We start from the raw sequence: 17,207 nt of genomic DNA, 5'->3' as shown, positions 1-17,207 counted from the left end.
CCTAATCTTTCTAGGTCTTTGTAGTAGCACACATTGATTACTGTCATTAACCACTCTGCCAACTTTCGTATCATCTGAACCTTAGACAAAGAATAATATGCCTTCATTAATATCACCAAATTTTACAACCGATTGTCATAATTTTCCATCCCGAAATGTACTTGTGTAAAAGTGAGAAAAATAAATCTCAGTTGCAGAAAAAAAACAGTGCGCTCTACTTATTTACTGTCTCCTACTGAATTTCTCGCTTTAATCAACTCAAGCAAGCATCATCAAAAAAAATAAATAATAAATAAATAAAATAATCATAGAGTTATCACTACCTTTGCACACCGGGTGGAAAAGACCCGAGTTTGAATCCCGTGTTGACAGGAGGAATTATGGGTCCTTTTTCACAACGTGGCCAAGTTAATTGGTCTCAGGCGATGATAACATGGTTTTTTCTCTCAGAAACTTGGGTTTTTCATCCAGCAAACAAAAAATCGACCACAGAACACATAATTCACAGACAATATACACAGAGCAACATGGCCTCAGTCGCCTATGCTCCTAAAATCCAGCAACAACAACAACACTAGCTTTCTAAAATGACATTTATACCTTAGCTTGAAAAAGTCAACTAATAACTGAAGTCCAGAAGGAGTAGCTTAACCATTCGTTACTGTCTTAAGCAGTGATGTCTTAGAAGTTAATGCGTTTCCTTTTAAAGTCGAGGATAATAATTATTGAATTACCCACACCTGTGTCTCTTAATTAATTTATGCGCTTGTGTAAAAACAGTAAGCAAGGGACGTTGGAAGTGCATAGAAATTTATGCGACAAACATGAAAAGTTGAAGAAATAGTTGAGTATGTACATAACAGGAGGTAAAAGCTTGGAAAAATGAATTGAAACTTGAAATAACACTAAAATATCCGGCGAACAAAATAAATAAATTTTCCTCTTATAATATGAGCACTTTATATTTTTATAAGATTGCGATTAATTTACGATATAAATTAATTAACTTTCTAATTAATTTAACGAATTGATTAAGAAACGAAAAAATAAACATTACACTATCTGTTAAATAAGTTCCTGAGCAGTGTACATGGTGAAGTTCGAATCTATAGGAGATGAAACAATATACACTACCCTACCATTGATATCGAAACACCACTCTGATGATAGTAGCATCCTGACTAAGACCCACTTATCAGACACATCTATAAATATGTTGGTAGATCTTCCAGGTTATTAGTACAATTTTATTAGTTATTAGTACGATATTAGTACAATTCTGAATCCAAGTTGCCGCGATCGATGGAAGAGTTAACAGACTTCCAGCGTGGAATGATAATAGGGTGCCACAAGGTTTGTAAGTTACATTTTAACGACACTGAAGATCGCCTTGGTGATGTGATTTGCAAATGGAAGCACCCTATTATCATTCCACGCTGGAAGTCTGTTAACTCCTCCATGAAAAACATTCCCAGGCCATCACGCTACCTCCCGCCAAGCTTCCCTTGTATTGTATCGTCTCGACAGTGAAGTTTGGCGGAGGCAGTGTGATGGCCTGGGGATGTTTTTCATGATTTTCCCTGAGACCGTTGGTTGTTTTGGACAAAACCACGAATGCTGAGATCTATCTAGCCGTCCTGGACTTTGTTCCTTTATTCGCTAGCTGGTCTCCACCAGGGTCGCCTAAGCTTCCTGGATGGAGACCTAAAAATAAAAAGAGGGGAGGACATAGTATGGAGAAAGGACAAACTGTACAGAAGAAGGAAGGGCGAATAGAGAAGTAAGGGGGATGTAGACGAAGGCATTTCACTGGTCCGGCAATAGAGTACTTGGAGCAAAGTCCATATGCCCACATGCTCCACCAGGCAAGAGGCGGGGGGATAAATCCCAGGAAAGGAGGTACGTTACCTATGTTGTGGCAGCACGCGGGTAAGCCCGTATGTGTATCAGCAGGACTATGCTCTTATTCTGCTCGATATCTTGTGAACGTCTACAGCTATTATTCGGTCGTACAATCATTGGCCATCCACTGTTCATAACAAAAATGAGTAGCGATGGATGCCAAGAACTCAGTCGAATTATCAATACGTGTATTGCCTGTATCAAGCTGTCTAAGAGTCTTCGTTCGCAAAATTCCATTCCTCGATTTATATCAGTCATGTGCAACTAAGAATTGAGACATCTACAATTTCCAAAGGAAAGAAATCAGGATATGATGATCACTCGATTTACTAATCCGAAAAACTCACTGTCCTCCCTGTACAAACTTCTTTGGCGGCTGTTCAGATCTTATCGACCCTACAGTATTCCTCTTGAAGCAATATCGCTAGTCTAAATAAGATTTTCACGTTTGATGATACGTTATCCATTTGTTATTTATTTTTTCCTGTTGCCTGGATACCACTGTATTTGTTGAACCATATCATATTCTAAAACAACAATGTATATTCCTTTTGACGCATGAATACTACAGTAACCGACGTCTAACATTGTTTTACTGAGCAACGAGATTAGCTTTGATAATCGTTGCTACTGTGATAATTCTTCTGGGATTCCTCGTAGTCAGCAAACGCAATGAATTGACCACTTTTAATCTCTCATCGGGGTGCTCTGTCTTTCTTCTCAGAAAAGCAATTTTAAATCGCGCATCGTGCAGGAATGAATTTAGGTAAAAATCAAAGTAGATCCAAGCCAACATCCACAAGCTTTTTTGCGAAGGTATCCAAAGGAGAGAAATTCCCGCGCTCCATCAGAAATCCCAGCTGTAGTCTAACTTGATGACGTCACGTTAGCTTTCCCAAAATATATTTCAAGTTTGTCTTCTGCTCTCCACATTGCCCTGGCGACTCTAGAGTGCATTTTTGAATCGAAACGTTGATAGTCTAATACTATATTAAAATACACTGCTTGACTAAAATATTGAGGGCGTATTTAAGTATCTTCTCTTGCGAAGATGACAGACATCCTGCTTAGCATGATTCCTTAGGTGTGCATAGGATTTCCTGCTGATGTTATATTTTTTACTTAGATATCAAAGGTGCTTTCGAGAACATTGATCACAAGATCATTGAAATACTAAAAAATCATTTCCTCATTGACACAATGATTATATCCTATCTACAGTACAGCATAAATCACAGAAATCTCATCTTCCCCACTAATACCGATAATATTCTCATCACAACCACAACAGGCATTCCTCAAGGAGGTGTTCTCTCCAGTACTATATTTTCAGTACTATACACCACTTCTACAATAAAATCCAAATCTGCTGGCTTATGCCGGTGATTTAAAGTTGTTTATTATTTCTAAATCCTGTGATGACATTTCCAAGGTTAGCCATGATGCGAATTTACAGATGTTGCGGAATCATCAAGTATCTGAAGAATCCGAATCTGACTATAAATGCAAGTAAATCTGCTCAATTGACTTATTCTTTACAGAAACAACCAAACCACATAGAAATTAAAATTGCAGATGTTTCAGTTCCAAATGCATATGCTCACAAAGACCTAGGAGTTGTTTTTGACAAAAATCTTTCCTTTAATTCTCACTATGTATATGTTGCCAAAAAAAAAAAAAAAAAATGGCTAATCAAGCAAGAAACAGCAGCGATTCAAGATAGAAAAACAGTCATAAACCATGTTCAGAGATGCATTTTTCCCATTCTGTCTTATGCCTCCGAAATCTGGTCTGGTGCTCCTCAAGTTACCATCAAGAAATTCCTTGCCCTAGAGTATTGGGTTCTTAGATGGCTGAACAGTAAACTTCGTTTTCCCCGTACAATATCCAGGCAACAGCTTTATGAAAACTTAAAAACAAAGCCTCTGCAACAGATGATCAACGAGTCTGGAGTCATGCTTCTTGCAAAGTTAATTACCTCTGCAACCGACTCACTAAACTTAGCCAACATAATAGCTCCCACCAACAGAGAAAATTCAAGAAACCGACAACCATTGAAATCCAAACTCTCCAGACTAAAACAAATGGACAGGATGTTCCCCAATGCATCCCTTCACCTCATAAATTATCACAACATTGATTGCAAGAGGTTGCTCAACTCTGAAGCTTACAGGAGTCTCATTTCCAATCAAATGATGAGAAATAAAAACAGCTGCATGCCTGCAACCCGGTAACTGCATCCGACAGTCAAATGTGATGTTATGCAATATATATTTTTGATCATTGTAATTCATATTCGTTGTTAATGTATATATAGAATATGCTATGTATTTGTTTTTATATTTGTCTCCTTTGTACTGAATTTATGCCCCTGGCCTAGTGCTGTGATGGGCTTGCTGTATTTGCAATAAATGAACTGACACATTTACGTTTGAAAAAGACCTTTCAGATCATTAAGGCTTTCTCAGATGTGCCGTTCCAAGTCAGTTCACAGATTCTCCTTTGCATTTATGTCCAACGACTGCGCAGGCCATGGCAAATTCTACATATCTCTAGAATGCCCTTTGTGCCATTTAAATTATCATCTTGGAAAATGTTTCACTGTCTACTTACAGCGTTAGCGTTGTGATTAATCTGGTCATCAAGAATTTTTGCTTACGCTCTCCAGTGACAGACCTTCCAGAATAACTGAAGGACCCATGCCGTACTATGATACTACGAAAATTGTCAAATTTTATTCATACGCGGCGTGGAGGTCTAATTATAATCACCGTCCATGCCGAATGGTAAAGGCCTGAGTTCAATCCCATTAATGATTCTAGGAATTTTTATAGACTTTTTTTCACAATGTGGTAGAGTTCCTCATACCTTTAGTTGCCTGGGGCCTTAACAGTCACCACACGTAACTGGGTGAATTGAATAATAAATTGATCGGCCAATGTATTAATGTCATATACACGACGTCCCTTTGAAACCATATTAGATCTTAACCAGTAGGTAGGAAATGGTCTTTTTAAATGTGAATAATTTTAAAATAAAAACGATGTATGTTCTGTATTCATATATTAACGCTGTTTTTAAATTGTATTGGATGTGTATCAGATCAAACAAGGGTTCTAATACTGTAGTTTATTTAAGATTGGTTACGCGCTTTCTGTTAATCAGGTTCTCCGAATAAAAGGTATTTTATGAATAAGATACTTCTAGAATTAGTCGAATTGCAACGGGGTGGTCAAAATATTCTGAGAACGGAATATAAATGACATAGGTTAAAAATGCTGTTCTCCCCCCCCCCCCAACATATTCTTCCTGGAGTACATTTCAATACATTTATTGTATTTAATCTGCAAAGAGTTCAATCCTAAAAAAAATTCTAGAGGCTACGCATCAAACCAGGCTTCCACAGCTGCTAATAATGGTCACTTGGGGCCAGTTCTGAGCTCAAAGTGATATTATTGTGATTTTATTGTTCAAATCCACAGTCAGATTTTAGCACGAAGAAACAAAACCCAATGACCCAACTTCCTTTGTGTGTGTGTTTTCCCCCCTAGAATTGCAGCTTTTAACTCTGGCATAAGGCGTGCATAATTGCTTTAGGTGCAAGGTAATCAATGAATTAACAACAATCCCAGAAAATTGAGGCCAATTTTCCAACAAATAGTTGGCTTCGAAACTTTTTCGGGAATGGAGATTTCTTTTGCTTCCAATGCATGTTTTCTAATTTGGATTCAGGGTCATAAAAATGTAGCCAAGTTTCATCACCAGCCACCAGAACGGAATAAAAGTCTATCTGTATTAGCAAGATGTAATTTTTTAAGTTCATCTGTTGATTACTCCACTCTAATATTTGTCGTGAATTGAATGGTTTATCTCAACCCGCACAAACTTTGGACATTCCCAAATACCCGTTTATTATAGTTAAAATGCTTCCGTGGGATGTGTTAAGTGCTTTTTCAAGTTCAGACACTTAAGTTCTGTTTTTTTTTTCTTTAATGATGGCAGTTATTTCAGAATTAATTGCTTTAGATGGCCGACCAGACCTTGAATCATCCTCAACTGACTCCCGCCCTTCTTTGAACTCTGTCAATCATATTGCAACAGGGTGATACTTCCCCACTCTGCTCGTTCTTTCATGGATCTCTTTAGAATTTTTGCCCTCATTGATCAAAAATTTGATTACTGAACGATGCCCGATTTGCTGGATATTCATTCTCCTTCCCTCTACTATCATAAAAGGTTAAATTTTAGAAACTGCATAAAACGTTGACATAGCTTTTTCTGTTATTTTCTTTTGTGTTATTTTAAGACATTAAGCTATCAAAATAACCTATTCTATAATTTATCAGTACATTTTATATATCCTGTTGTCAGAGCTTTTTGACCAGTCCTCTTTTTCTTTCAATCATACGTTAATTGTTGAAATATGCAAAATGAATTTGTTCAGATCGCGAATCTGCCTTTCAGGACCATTACGTAATTTCCTACCTATACACAAAGATGCATTGACAGGAAATTAAGAACTTTTGAAGTCTCTTTCGAAAGATTTCATTTCCTCCAAATTGGCTGCGTGGGATGGCGTCAGGTCACCTTGTGATGGAAAACAAAGGTGTTCCGACCAACGCCCATAAAGTCGATGGCCAGTTTATTAATATTTTCTCCACGTGAGATGAGCTCGAAAAGGAAAGACAACTACAGACTCCAACTTCCACATTTTATCAATAACAAACACTACAGTGGTCAAGTGTTTGTTGTTTACCTTAACATAGCTTAGAGACTGTCCTTGAAAATAACATAGACGTTGTTACCTAGGCAACGGAAACAGCCATTATTTCATTAAGTCAGTGACGTTGCTCACAGCGGTAATATTCTCTTAAAGCATCTGTTGGAATTTTTCGGCAATCCCTAGAAGGAAGTCTTGTTGCCCAAGATAGCAAACTGTGAAGTGATGAGAGGGCATCTGCAGAAGAGGCATGGACCTTACTAAATGTCAGCTGTGCCAGCCACAGCGACCTACGCGGTTTCTCCGATATGGAAAGCCCAATATAGGTGATACACGAACATCCCTACAAAGGTCACAGTGACGTAACTGCACCATCTCTTACACTAAGAGAGATTACTTCGTGCTGTTGAAGCGTGTGTTTTAAAACTGCTTCTCTGTCAAGCACTAGTACATCAGTAGTGCATAATGGTGTGACGACCAATCCGTATGGCAATTCCCTACACGATATTAAATTTGAAGACGAAATAATGGAAGGAAACTGCTAACTTAATCATACGTTTACCGCTTTACACTTATTAGGCACATTTACAGTAAACCTGATTTCGTCTTGCTTGGCTAGTCATGATTAACAAGAGCATATAGAGACATTGAAAATGCACACCAAAACAGCAGTGAACGGTTAAAAGAATGTCCTTATTATTCGCAAAAGCTAATAACTAATGGATGATTGCTGTAGGTTGGCTTGTTTGGTTATACCACGAGAGCAGTTTCTTCTGGTGTTAAATAAAAGATTAAATACGATTTCAATAATTTTATCCTGCGCTTTTGCATTTAATCTCTTCTAAAATGCGGCGTTCTTTGATTCTTTATCATCTGTGCTCTTCACGGTGTTAGATTCACTATGAAGACAAGTGGTTTTGTTTCATAAAATTTCCAGTTTTATTTTGGACTATTGCTACGATTGCTACTTTTATCTCCAAAATGCCATTTTCAAATTCGCAGTACCTATTTCATTTCATTCATTTACCTGTCATTAGTGGCTAATCTGAGATGTTAATCAATGGACACTGTTCTTCGTGAATTAATGTTGGATTAGTGGAGTTCCCCAGGGCCCATCGTTGTTTTGTATATTTATCGATGATCTTGATGAAGGTATATCGGCTTATTGTCGAAGTTTGCAGATGATACAAAGGTTTGCAGGGTTGTTAATGACAGTATGCTACTGCAACAGTATCTAGAAAAGTTGGGCAACTGAAGTTTAACATTGACAAATACAAAGTACCGCATATGGGTAGCAGTAACCCCAGAGAAACGTACCAACTGTGTGGTACTACAGTGGGGAACGAAAAAGACCTTGGGGGTAATTGCGCAATCAGATAAGTTTTCTGAACAGTGCAGATAGGCTGCCAGAGCAGATCATGGGGTCTTGTCAATGATATGCAGGAATTTTGCTAGCAGGGACAAAGAGGGTACATTATACTATTGTATAAGGCAATGGTCAGACCCCACCTTGAGGACTGCGTACAGGTCTGGAGGCCTCATTTTAGGAAAGATGGAGAGTTGCTAGAACGAGTACAGAGAAGGGCAACAAGTTTGGTGAGGAGAACAAAGGCTTAAGTTCTGCAAATTGCAGCATCTGTAGACTAGGCACCTGCGAGGTGATCTGATTGAGGTGTATAAGGCCTCGAATGGTTTGAGCAGGCTCAATGCTGCTGGGATTCTTCTTGCTCAGAGGGGGCATGAACTCAAATTGAGAAAAGACAGTTGTAGAATAGATGTGCGGAAATTTGCCTTTAGCCAGCTGGTAGTTGATTGCTGGAACAAACTTTTATCTGTCGTTGTAGAAGTTGATAGCTTAAATAAATTCAAGGAAGAAGTGGACAAACTTTTGGAGCGAATGGATGGGTGAAAAATAGTTTTTTTTTTTTTTTTGGCTGGTGCTGTATAAGCTTGCTTTCTTGCATCATATGCCTCTGCTAATGTGTATTTGACCTTTAAGAAAGTACAGGACAATCACTTTAAATGAGACCCGATGCAGATGTGAATAAATTCAAGTAAAAGAGTGCTAGAGACATGAAATTTACATGTAACAATCTTTATTTTCTGATGATCACCATCGTGATCACAACCTGACACTACGAAAACATCACACCATATAGTATAGTTGGATTTATAGAAACTAAAGGTCAAAAAACTGACATCACCAGGTCCAAAGAAAAAAGATAAGTTAGGTTGCATATGAAGACGTTATGTTCTTTAACATTCGCTGAAAATTATTATACTGTGATTTATTGTACCGAGCAGTCATATAATGGTGAGGGTAATGGAGAACAAAAAAGCCGTGGGGGGTAATTTTGCAGTCAAATGTGGAATTTCTGAGCAGTGCAAACAGGTGCTAGGATAGCTCATGAGTTTTGTCAATGTTATACAGGAATTTTGCCAGCAGGGATCAGGAGATGATTATACAGTTGTATAAGGCAATGGTTAGGCCACATCTTGAGTATTGCATAGAGGTATGGAAGCCACATTTTAGAAAGATTGTTGATCTAATGAACGGGTGCAGAGAAGAGCAACGAGATTAATGGGAGGAACAAGAGGGTGCTATTACCAAGAAGGCTTCACTTCTGCAAATTTCAACATCTAGAATCTACGCACATGAAATCTGATTGAGCTGTTTAAAACTTTGAATGGATTGAGGAAGCTCAGTTCTATTGGGATTCTTCCTCTTGCTCAGCCAACACACATGAGGGGACATAAATTGAGGAAGGATGGTTGCAGGATGCAAATGTGCAAAAATTTTCTTTCAGCCAACGGGTAGTTAATAGTTGGAACAAACTTTTATCTGGTGCTGAAAAAGTCGGTAGTTTGAATAAATTTAAGAAGAAACTAGATAAATTATTAGAGGGGTTAGACAAGTAATGTGGGAGGCAGTTTTTGTTTTATTTTATTTTATTTTATTTTTTTTTTTTGGCTGATGCTGTATAAGCTTATTTACTTGCAACTACTGATAGAATATAAAAATGAATAGCTACCAATCCTAGATAACCGCATATATATTGAGTGGTAAGTCATTGCATTGCTTTTGGCTACAGTACACCCATTATTTTAATTATTAATTTTTTTTAAATATGGTGGTAAAAAAAGAAGCAAGTTGAAATCGTGAAAACCATCAATACAGGTTTTTTCTAAAAAGCGAATTATTTTGTACTCCATTACAACTTTATCTTTTGATTTGGTTCTTTTTTATCATTGATTCTTCATCTGTATTTCTTAAATTAATTTTGCCTGTTTCTTTTCCATTTTCACTTTTTAGTCATCCACGTATATCTTTTTGGTTCTCCCATCAATTCGTATTTCGTGTATTCATCTTTGTCTCTTTCGCCCATTTCGTGGTTTCTTAAAATGGCTGCAGCCTCACGTATAAACATTATAGTGGTTGGCAAACTGAATGCTCCAGCGCTATCAGACATCGAGCAGGTGGCTTATGGAGATGCTCTTAATAAATGTGTTTGAAGTAGCACGTCCTATAGATAATAGTGCTCCAAACTCCACTTCTTAACGAGCGGACACCAGACACTGTTAGTCTAAACATTCACTTTAATTCTTTATAATCTAAAGCCATCTGCCCAGCCATCATTCTCGGGAGATATTCGGTATTCGTCAGTACTTCTCCAGGATACAGATTCAGATCGTTGGGGGATTAATAGGATTATATTATTACTTGTACTCAGGTTTCAAAGAAACCCATCGGATTTCTAACTATGGAAAGAGAAGCAGTACTCTGTATCCATTTGACTTCAGGTATTTTCTATTTTTAACAAATATCTGTACAACTTTTTATGTATTCCAATAAACATTTGCTTCTTGCTCCTTACTTTTATATTGCGACCACGATTTTGATACAGAGAATTGAATGATGAGACATAACAAGAATGACTTAAACCCAGTTTGATTGCTGTTCAGCCTATGGCAAGCAGAATAAATGCAAGTGATGTTGGTTTTCACGTAGAGGGACGCTTATTTCAAACTTGTATGGTGCTACTGTTTGGAAAATGGGATAAAATTCTGCAATATTGTATATACTTTGCAACGTGCAGAACATACTTTAGTAGGATGCGTTGGGTAATAATTTCATGGTATGTACTTTGGCTGCTTAGTTTTTCAGCCAGCTACTGCCAGTGACAAACCGGTATGAAGTGAGATTGTTTTTAACCTAAAGATATCAGTAAAAGTCATTGGAACTTTTGTGATAAGAACTACTTTCATTTTGATATGGTCCTTTGTTTATCGATAATTTATGTTTTAATCGTTCGTAGAAAATATACTGCCTACCAAAATGTTAGAGATCCATACGAAAGCATCGTGCCTAATAAGGATTTTACCTCAGATCCGTAAAGTTTTTATCATAAACCTATTTCGTGGGAAAATTTGTTAAAACCTCATGGAATAATATATTGCTGTTCATGAATAAGATTAGCAACGCTTTGATAATTAATGAGCAATAGATTACACTGAGTTTCTCTTTCTTGCGATTCACACATGAAGTATTCGGCTGTCGTAACTCATTCAAGCAATTTGATTATCATCTTATTTTCAATTAACATCGACTCAACAACTTTTATCTCTTTGTGACTGCCTTCTCCAATTAAATATGTCTGAAAGAAAATCAATTGTCTCAGAAGATTGTAGTGGTTCAGAATACAAACATTGGTCATTAACCTATTGTGCAAAAGGCTTTTTTTTAATTAGTATGTCATGTATTTCATGTAGTAGTGTCAGGATCGGTTTAAAGTGTTTGTATGCCTTATGTAGTCAATGATTGTAGGCCCACAATATAGGTTAATAGACAAATATCTGCATTGTACAAAATGTCTTCAACATTTATATTTTGTTATTATTGTAATAAGAAAGTTTTATGAAATAATTCAGTTTGATTTAGCTCGAGTTTGAGAGTTTTTTTTTTTTTTTTTTTTTGGAGCCTTAAAATTTTTCGTAGGACTGTGCACTGTGCCCAATAATAGTCCAACCTTGGCTTGTACAGTACATTTTGGAAGGGGAGAACGGTATATTTCTTTTGACGTAGGATACACTTGTTTAGTACAGTGTGTACTAAACGTTAAATACAATAAACTATGCTATAGAAATTCATAATTTTTTATTTATTTATTATTATTTTTTTTTTTTTTCTCATTACTGTGATATGGTCACTCGATATCTGTAAAATTCCAAGATCATCCGACAGGAGTCAAGCCCCTGCCGGATTTGGGAGGTTAACTATATCAATCAATTAATTAATTTATTTATTTTATTATTATTATTTTAGAAAGAATCTTCTAAGAATTCATGTCTGGCATGATCCAGGATTCTTATTCTTCATGAACGTGCAGCATAAGTATCCTGGAAAACGAGGAGGTAGCGTATCAGTGCACTGTGTAAAAGGCTTATAATTAGTGGTTATCGGCTGTAAATACTGCAGTGATAAACATCAGCGACTTAGGCCATATTGCACCGTATATACAATGTAGTATGTATGTGAATTACATGTGTTCTGTGGTCGATTTGCCTGTTTGCTGGATGAAAAACCAGAGTTTCCGAGAGGAAAACCATGCTGCCCTCAACTGAGACCAACTCAGCTCTGTTGTGAGGAAGGCCCATAAATTCCTTTTGTCATCGACGGGATTCGAATTCAGGTCTTTTCCACCCGGCGTGGGGAGGAAAGTAATTCTACCAACTGTGCTACTCGCGAGGCGTACAAAAGGCCTGGTTTCGAATCCCGCCTTTGTGGGAAGCTAATGAGCAGTTCTGTTGAAACGGGACAAACCTTTGTGGAACAATTACTGTTCTAATGGCAGCAACCGTCTTGTTATTAGTTATATTCTTTAATATTTTGGTAAGCCAGTATAGTTTTACAATTTATTTAAGAACTAAGCCAGAAAGCAATTGTTCATGTTTGTTAAAGAAAATGCATTTTAATAGTTGATTGGCATCATTTAATAAAAAACACATAAGACGCAGAAGGTATATATAGGAGAAATATGTTTTATCATTCGAAATTTTATCTGAATACAGAGTGGTGAAAGTAGCCAAGATACTTTATCGCGATCCATCGGAGTAGTGGACCACAAAGTGCTGTGTGCTATCTTTACTGTACTACAGAGACCGAAAGTTTGAAACCCACAAATCTAGACGAATGCCGGTATATATTACCAAACCGTCAAGAAGTATGAGTTGTGATAGTTCTTAGAAAAATAGATAGTCCCAGTGCTGTCTACCAGAAGTTATAGATATTGAAAAGAATAGCATCCTTCTCAGGTAGGTGTTTTGTAAGAGCTGTTACTCCCACCTCCATCTGATTTCATTCGCTATACTCGGTAGTTATATTTTTCCAATTCGAATTTTGATCATAAATGGTCTTTTGAATTTTTTTTTTTATATTTTATGGTCTTTGGAACTGCTTTGTCGCCTGTGGTAATCGCCAGTTTACTGTTTTTTTAGTGAACATTGAGATTATAAAAAATGTGTTATTAGTGGTATTTTCTCCAGTTTCTTAGTATTATTTGGCAGTCGTCCAAGGGTTAAAACATCGAGTTAATGTAGTTGACAACATAACTTGACCTGATCGAGTAGAACCAGGAAAAGAATAAAAACTGAGAATGAAAATGAATTAACTTGTTATCATGTTTATAGCTGAACTTCCTTTTATAATGGATTCGTTTTTGCTGTTTCTCCAATAATTCCCTTTTTTTTTTTTTTTTTTTAACATTTCTATAACATTTTTGCTGCTAACTACGTGCATTTTCCTCAGATATAGTCGCTACAATGGAGAAGAAATTTCTTGATTGTTTGGGCGGTACCCCTATCATCAGGCACGTTAACATTTGATTTGTTTCGATCTTCGACTCAGTTACGACCTTCATTTCTCCCAGTATATCAGTTCTATCGCCATTAAAATGTTCTTGGTTTGTCTTCTCTCTTTCAAATCCTTCAAAAGCAGTTATTTTCGAACTCCCTAAGCATCTACTACTTCCAACCAACCTTAAATTATGATGACATAATGGCCCACATTAAAATTACCTTAGAGACTCTTCTTAAATCGACTGATTATGGTTTTGTACTTGATCTAATCTGTCATCGACGTTATTATTATTATTAATAGCCATATGGTGCAATGAAGCCTGAGGCTTATGCTGCACCAGCCAAAAAAAAAAATTTCTGAGTCAGAAGTAGAAGGGAATCGCCAAGAAAGAGAAGAATGATGATATCCAGCTCAGGACCCTGAGTGTGCCAAGCCCATACTCACCAGATGTGAGGCCCTGGGAGTAAATTACCTCTGTCTGCTGTTATTCAGACGCTAGAAGACTCCAAGAATTTTTTTCCTTTTGAAAATTCACCCTGTCGCATGGAATATCTCAATATATATATATATATATATATATATATATATTTTTTTTTTTTTTTTTTTTTTATCATACTGCTGTTATTTTGTTATTCGTATTCTTTTGCTGTAAAATAAACTGCCACTGTAGTTCGGTGCATTAGTTCGTCTAATCATGATGCAATGTCACGGCTTCCCGAGGAAGAATTATTACGATAATATTCCATCGTGCAGCACTAATTCGTCGATCTTTTCGTTCGACGAGAAAGTAACAAGGAAACTTAGTTGCGTCTTCACCGGGCGGAAATCAGTGCTTGCTTCCACAGAAAAAAAAAAGGTTTATTCAAGAAACTTTATATCAGTTTATCACAGGCATTTTGGAGTGGGTGATTATAAATTGTGGGGAACTGGACTCATTGCTTACTTTTGATTTAAATGTTATTTCGAGCTCCGGCGTAATTTGTTTGGATAACAATTTGTGGATTCATACACTACTCAGCTCGAGATAGCTTATATGTTTACAAAACAAGCTGGCCCAGTGGTAAACATCTGAATAGTATAAATACCTGTAGAAATAATAGAGGTGTTTTGGTGAAGATAATTGCCTGTCTCCCAGAAAACCAATAGCATGGATAATCAGAGTTTTGTCTTATTCAAAAGTTCATTAACTGCTGAAATAAGTAAGTTTTTCTTATTTTTTTTAAATTTATTATTATTATATTTTTTTTTATTAGCCTTGTAATAATAGAGAAATTATTTGATTTTTCTCTCCCTTCAAAGAAGTGTTATATGGCGCCTGGGGACAGTGAAACATATTTATTTAAATACAAAAGTAAAGAGATACTGACAAATAAAACTGTTTGTAGTTACTTTGCTATCGAATTTATTTTTTCAGTTTGCATAAAAAATAATAAAATAATTTTTTATCTTTTACGTATCAATAAATAAAATTTAAAATACAGTATTTTATTTTTTTTATTTTAAATATAAATGCGTCTGTCACATTCACAGTGACATATACCGCCCTCTACTGTCCCCCTCCCATCACCATGCCATTGTATATATATTATAAGTGGTCACGTAAGCAAGTTTAAAATAATTAAAAGAAAGTAACAAGTGTATGAAAGGCAGTATTTTAGTTGTGTTGACCACGGCTGTCATTGGTATCAAATTATCTCGCGTCTCTAAAGAGGACTATTTCTGCAGTTGATACTTCTTCTCCTCCTCTTCCTCACGTTGCATTATATATGGTAATATACAGTACTTTTAATCAGTTGGTACTAATATTCTTCATAAGCTTTTGGTAGCTTTAACCTTTTCTAAAAATAATAAATTTGTAACAATAAAAAAAAAAAAAAAAAATTTTGATCATGGGTAGGGGGGGTGGGAAGATCAACCCGTTTAGCACCTACCCAGAGCTGGTCCTGAAGGAATGTGAATTTTGACCCTCGCCCTTAGTAAATAGTACTAGTAATTTTAAAAAGAAATGCTGTAAAATGTGTAGGTATTTATTCATTCAAAAAATAAAAAAATTGTGCGTTATTATATTACATTGTGTTATTAAATGCAATTAAGAGGGTCTATTTCCGAAGTGTTTATGGTTCTAGCATCTTCAAAAGGTTTGGGAGAGAATTTTTCTAACTGAATATCAGCTGAACAATCGACTTTATGCCTGTTGTTACTGAGACAAGTGATTTCAAGTTTTGAGCTGACTATTAAGCAAAAATCAACAATTGGGGAGTTTATGAATAAAAACATTTAAACTGCATATTTATCTTTTTAAATCACAGAAAGAGTTGTATCAGAACAGCCAACATATATCTGTAATAATCTTGGGAAAATTTTTGTTATTGACTCCCTTAGCTAATTTTTGTTACTTTTGTTCTCTACACTTTTCTCCTAGCTGTATGTAGTCTACTCTTTTCCATCTTAAATTTAATTAAAAAGGCTAGCTCTCCCAAAAATGGTAAAAAAGAAACTCTCCCAGTTGGTGGTGGACCTTGTGTCACTTTGCAGGTGACAAAATAATATTAACTCAATTATAATTTCCTTTCCGTATATACAATCAATCTATGGTCATCTACTTCACTTTTCTTGGCATAACTTAAAGAAATTCAGCAGCAACTCAATCACATATGTAGAATAATATGTACAGTATTTCCACAAATCGACTCACATTGATACTTAATTTAAATGCTTCTAAATAAGCTTCCTTTTAAAACAAATAAAAAAATTTGTGCAAGATGCACCAGTAAATCAGGTTAAATGTTGAAGTAACATTCAACATTTAACCCAATTCGTGCCAAGACTTGCGTTACAACACACTCTGCTGAAATGAGGACCATACCTTTCTAGCATGTCCCCGGTACTGAAATTACACTGACCACTATATTCATCAGTGGCGTAGATTAAGATCTCCATAGGGTCTTCATCCATCCCACTGCTGAATCATCCCCTGAATAGTTTCATAAATATCAACAGTTTTGCTAAAATAAGCTTTGGAGGCCCCCTCCAATTTTCCTTTATGTCAGTGATGTTCAGGTCAAACTTTTGGACTTTTCCACTGAGGAGTTGGCCCTCTTAATTAAGACATTATTATATAACACTACATATAAGTTTTAGATCTTATTACTAAAATTCTTTGTTTTGTTTCTTTACAGAACCTCCAAATCGCTATGCAAGACGAAAATCTGGTAAGTTGATTCCTTATTCATATTCCTTTATTTAAGTAAAAATTTATAAGGAGGTATTAATCACATAATGTTGATATTTATTTCCTTTAGAATATCATCTATAAATGTTTTAACAGTATATACACTGAATGGTAAGTTTAATAGGCATGTAAACCTAAGAGTAATTAATACCTCCTTTTAGTCTTCATGGATTCCATGAGGTGCTGAAAGTGTTCCACAATGATTGTGGTGTATGCAGACTCTATCACATTCCACATTTGCCTCTGATTAGGCAAATGACAGGATCTTCTAATGAAGATCCTGTCATGAGAAGTCATTTCTACTCCCTCCCACAGATATTGAATGAGGTAGAGGTTCAGTGATGGAACAGGCCAGAAGAATATGATGAAGTCACACTCATGCTTATTTATAGAATCATTCTAAAATAATTCATGCCGTGTTGATATGGTGCATTTCTTGAAGTAATTATTACCAAATGGATAAATTGGGAGTATAAAGGGCCTGATTGTCAGCAATA

At 36.1% G+C, this 17,207-nt stretch overlaps 1 protein-coding gene across 4 annotated transcripts in view; it reads left to right on the top strand.

Annotated features, from left to right (window-relative positions):
• Positions 1-17,207, top strand: part of LOC150088777 (cAMP-dependent protein kinase type II regulatory subunit-like) — a 342,430-nt gene that overhangs the window by 267,901 nt on the left and 57,322 nt on the right. For all 4 annotated transcript variants that reach the window (XM_090369648.1, XM_090369646.1, XM_090369649.1 and 1 more), the window contains exon 2: positions 16,658-16,690. In XM_090369648.1, the coding sequence (XP_090225774.1) occupies positions 16,658-16,690 (33 nt within the window). The remainder of the gene's footprint in view (positions 1-16,657; positions 16,691-17,207) is intronic.

The sequence above is a fragment of the Mastigoproctus giganteus genome, chromosome 3 (assembly GCF_048544385.1).
Source record: "Mastigoproctus giganteus isolate SK-2022 chromosome 3, ASM4854438v1, whole genome shotgun sequence".
In the NCBI taxonomy this organism is placed as follows: Eukaryota; Metazoa; Arthropoda; class Arachnida; order Uropygi; family Thelyphonidae; genus Mastigoproctus; species Mastigoproctus giganteus.
Note: the sequence above shows the minus strand (reverse complement) of the source record. Positions and strands in the feature narration are given on the sequence as shown.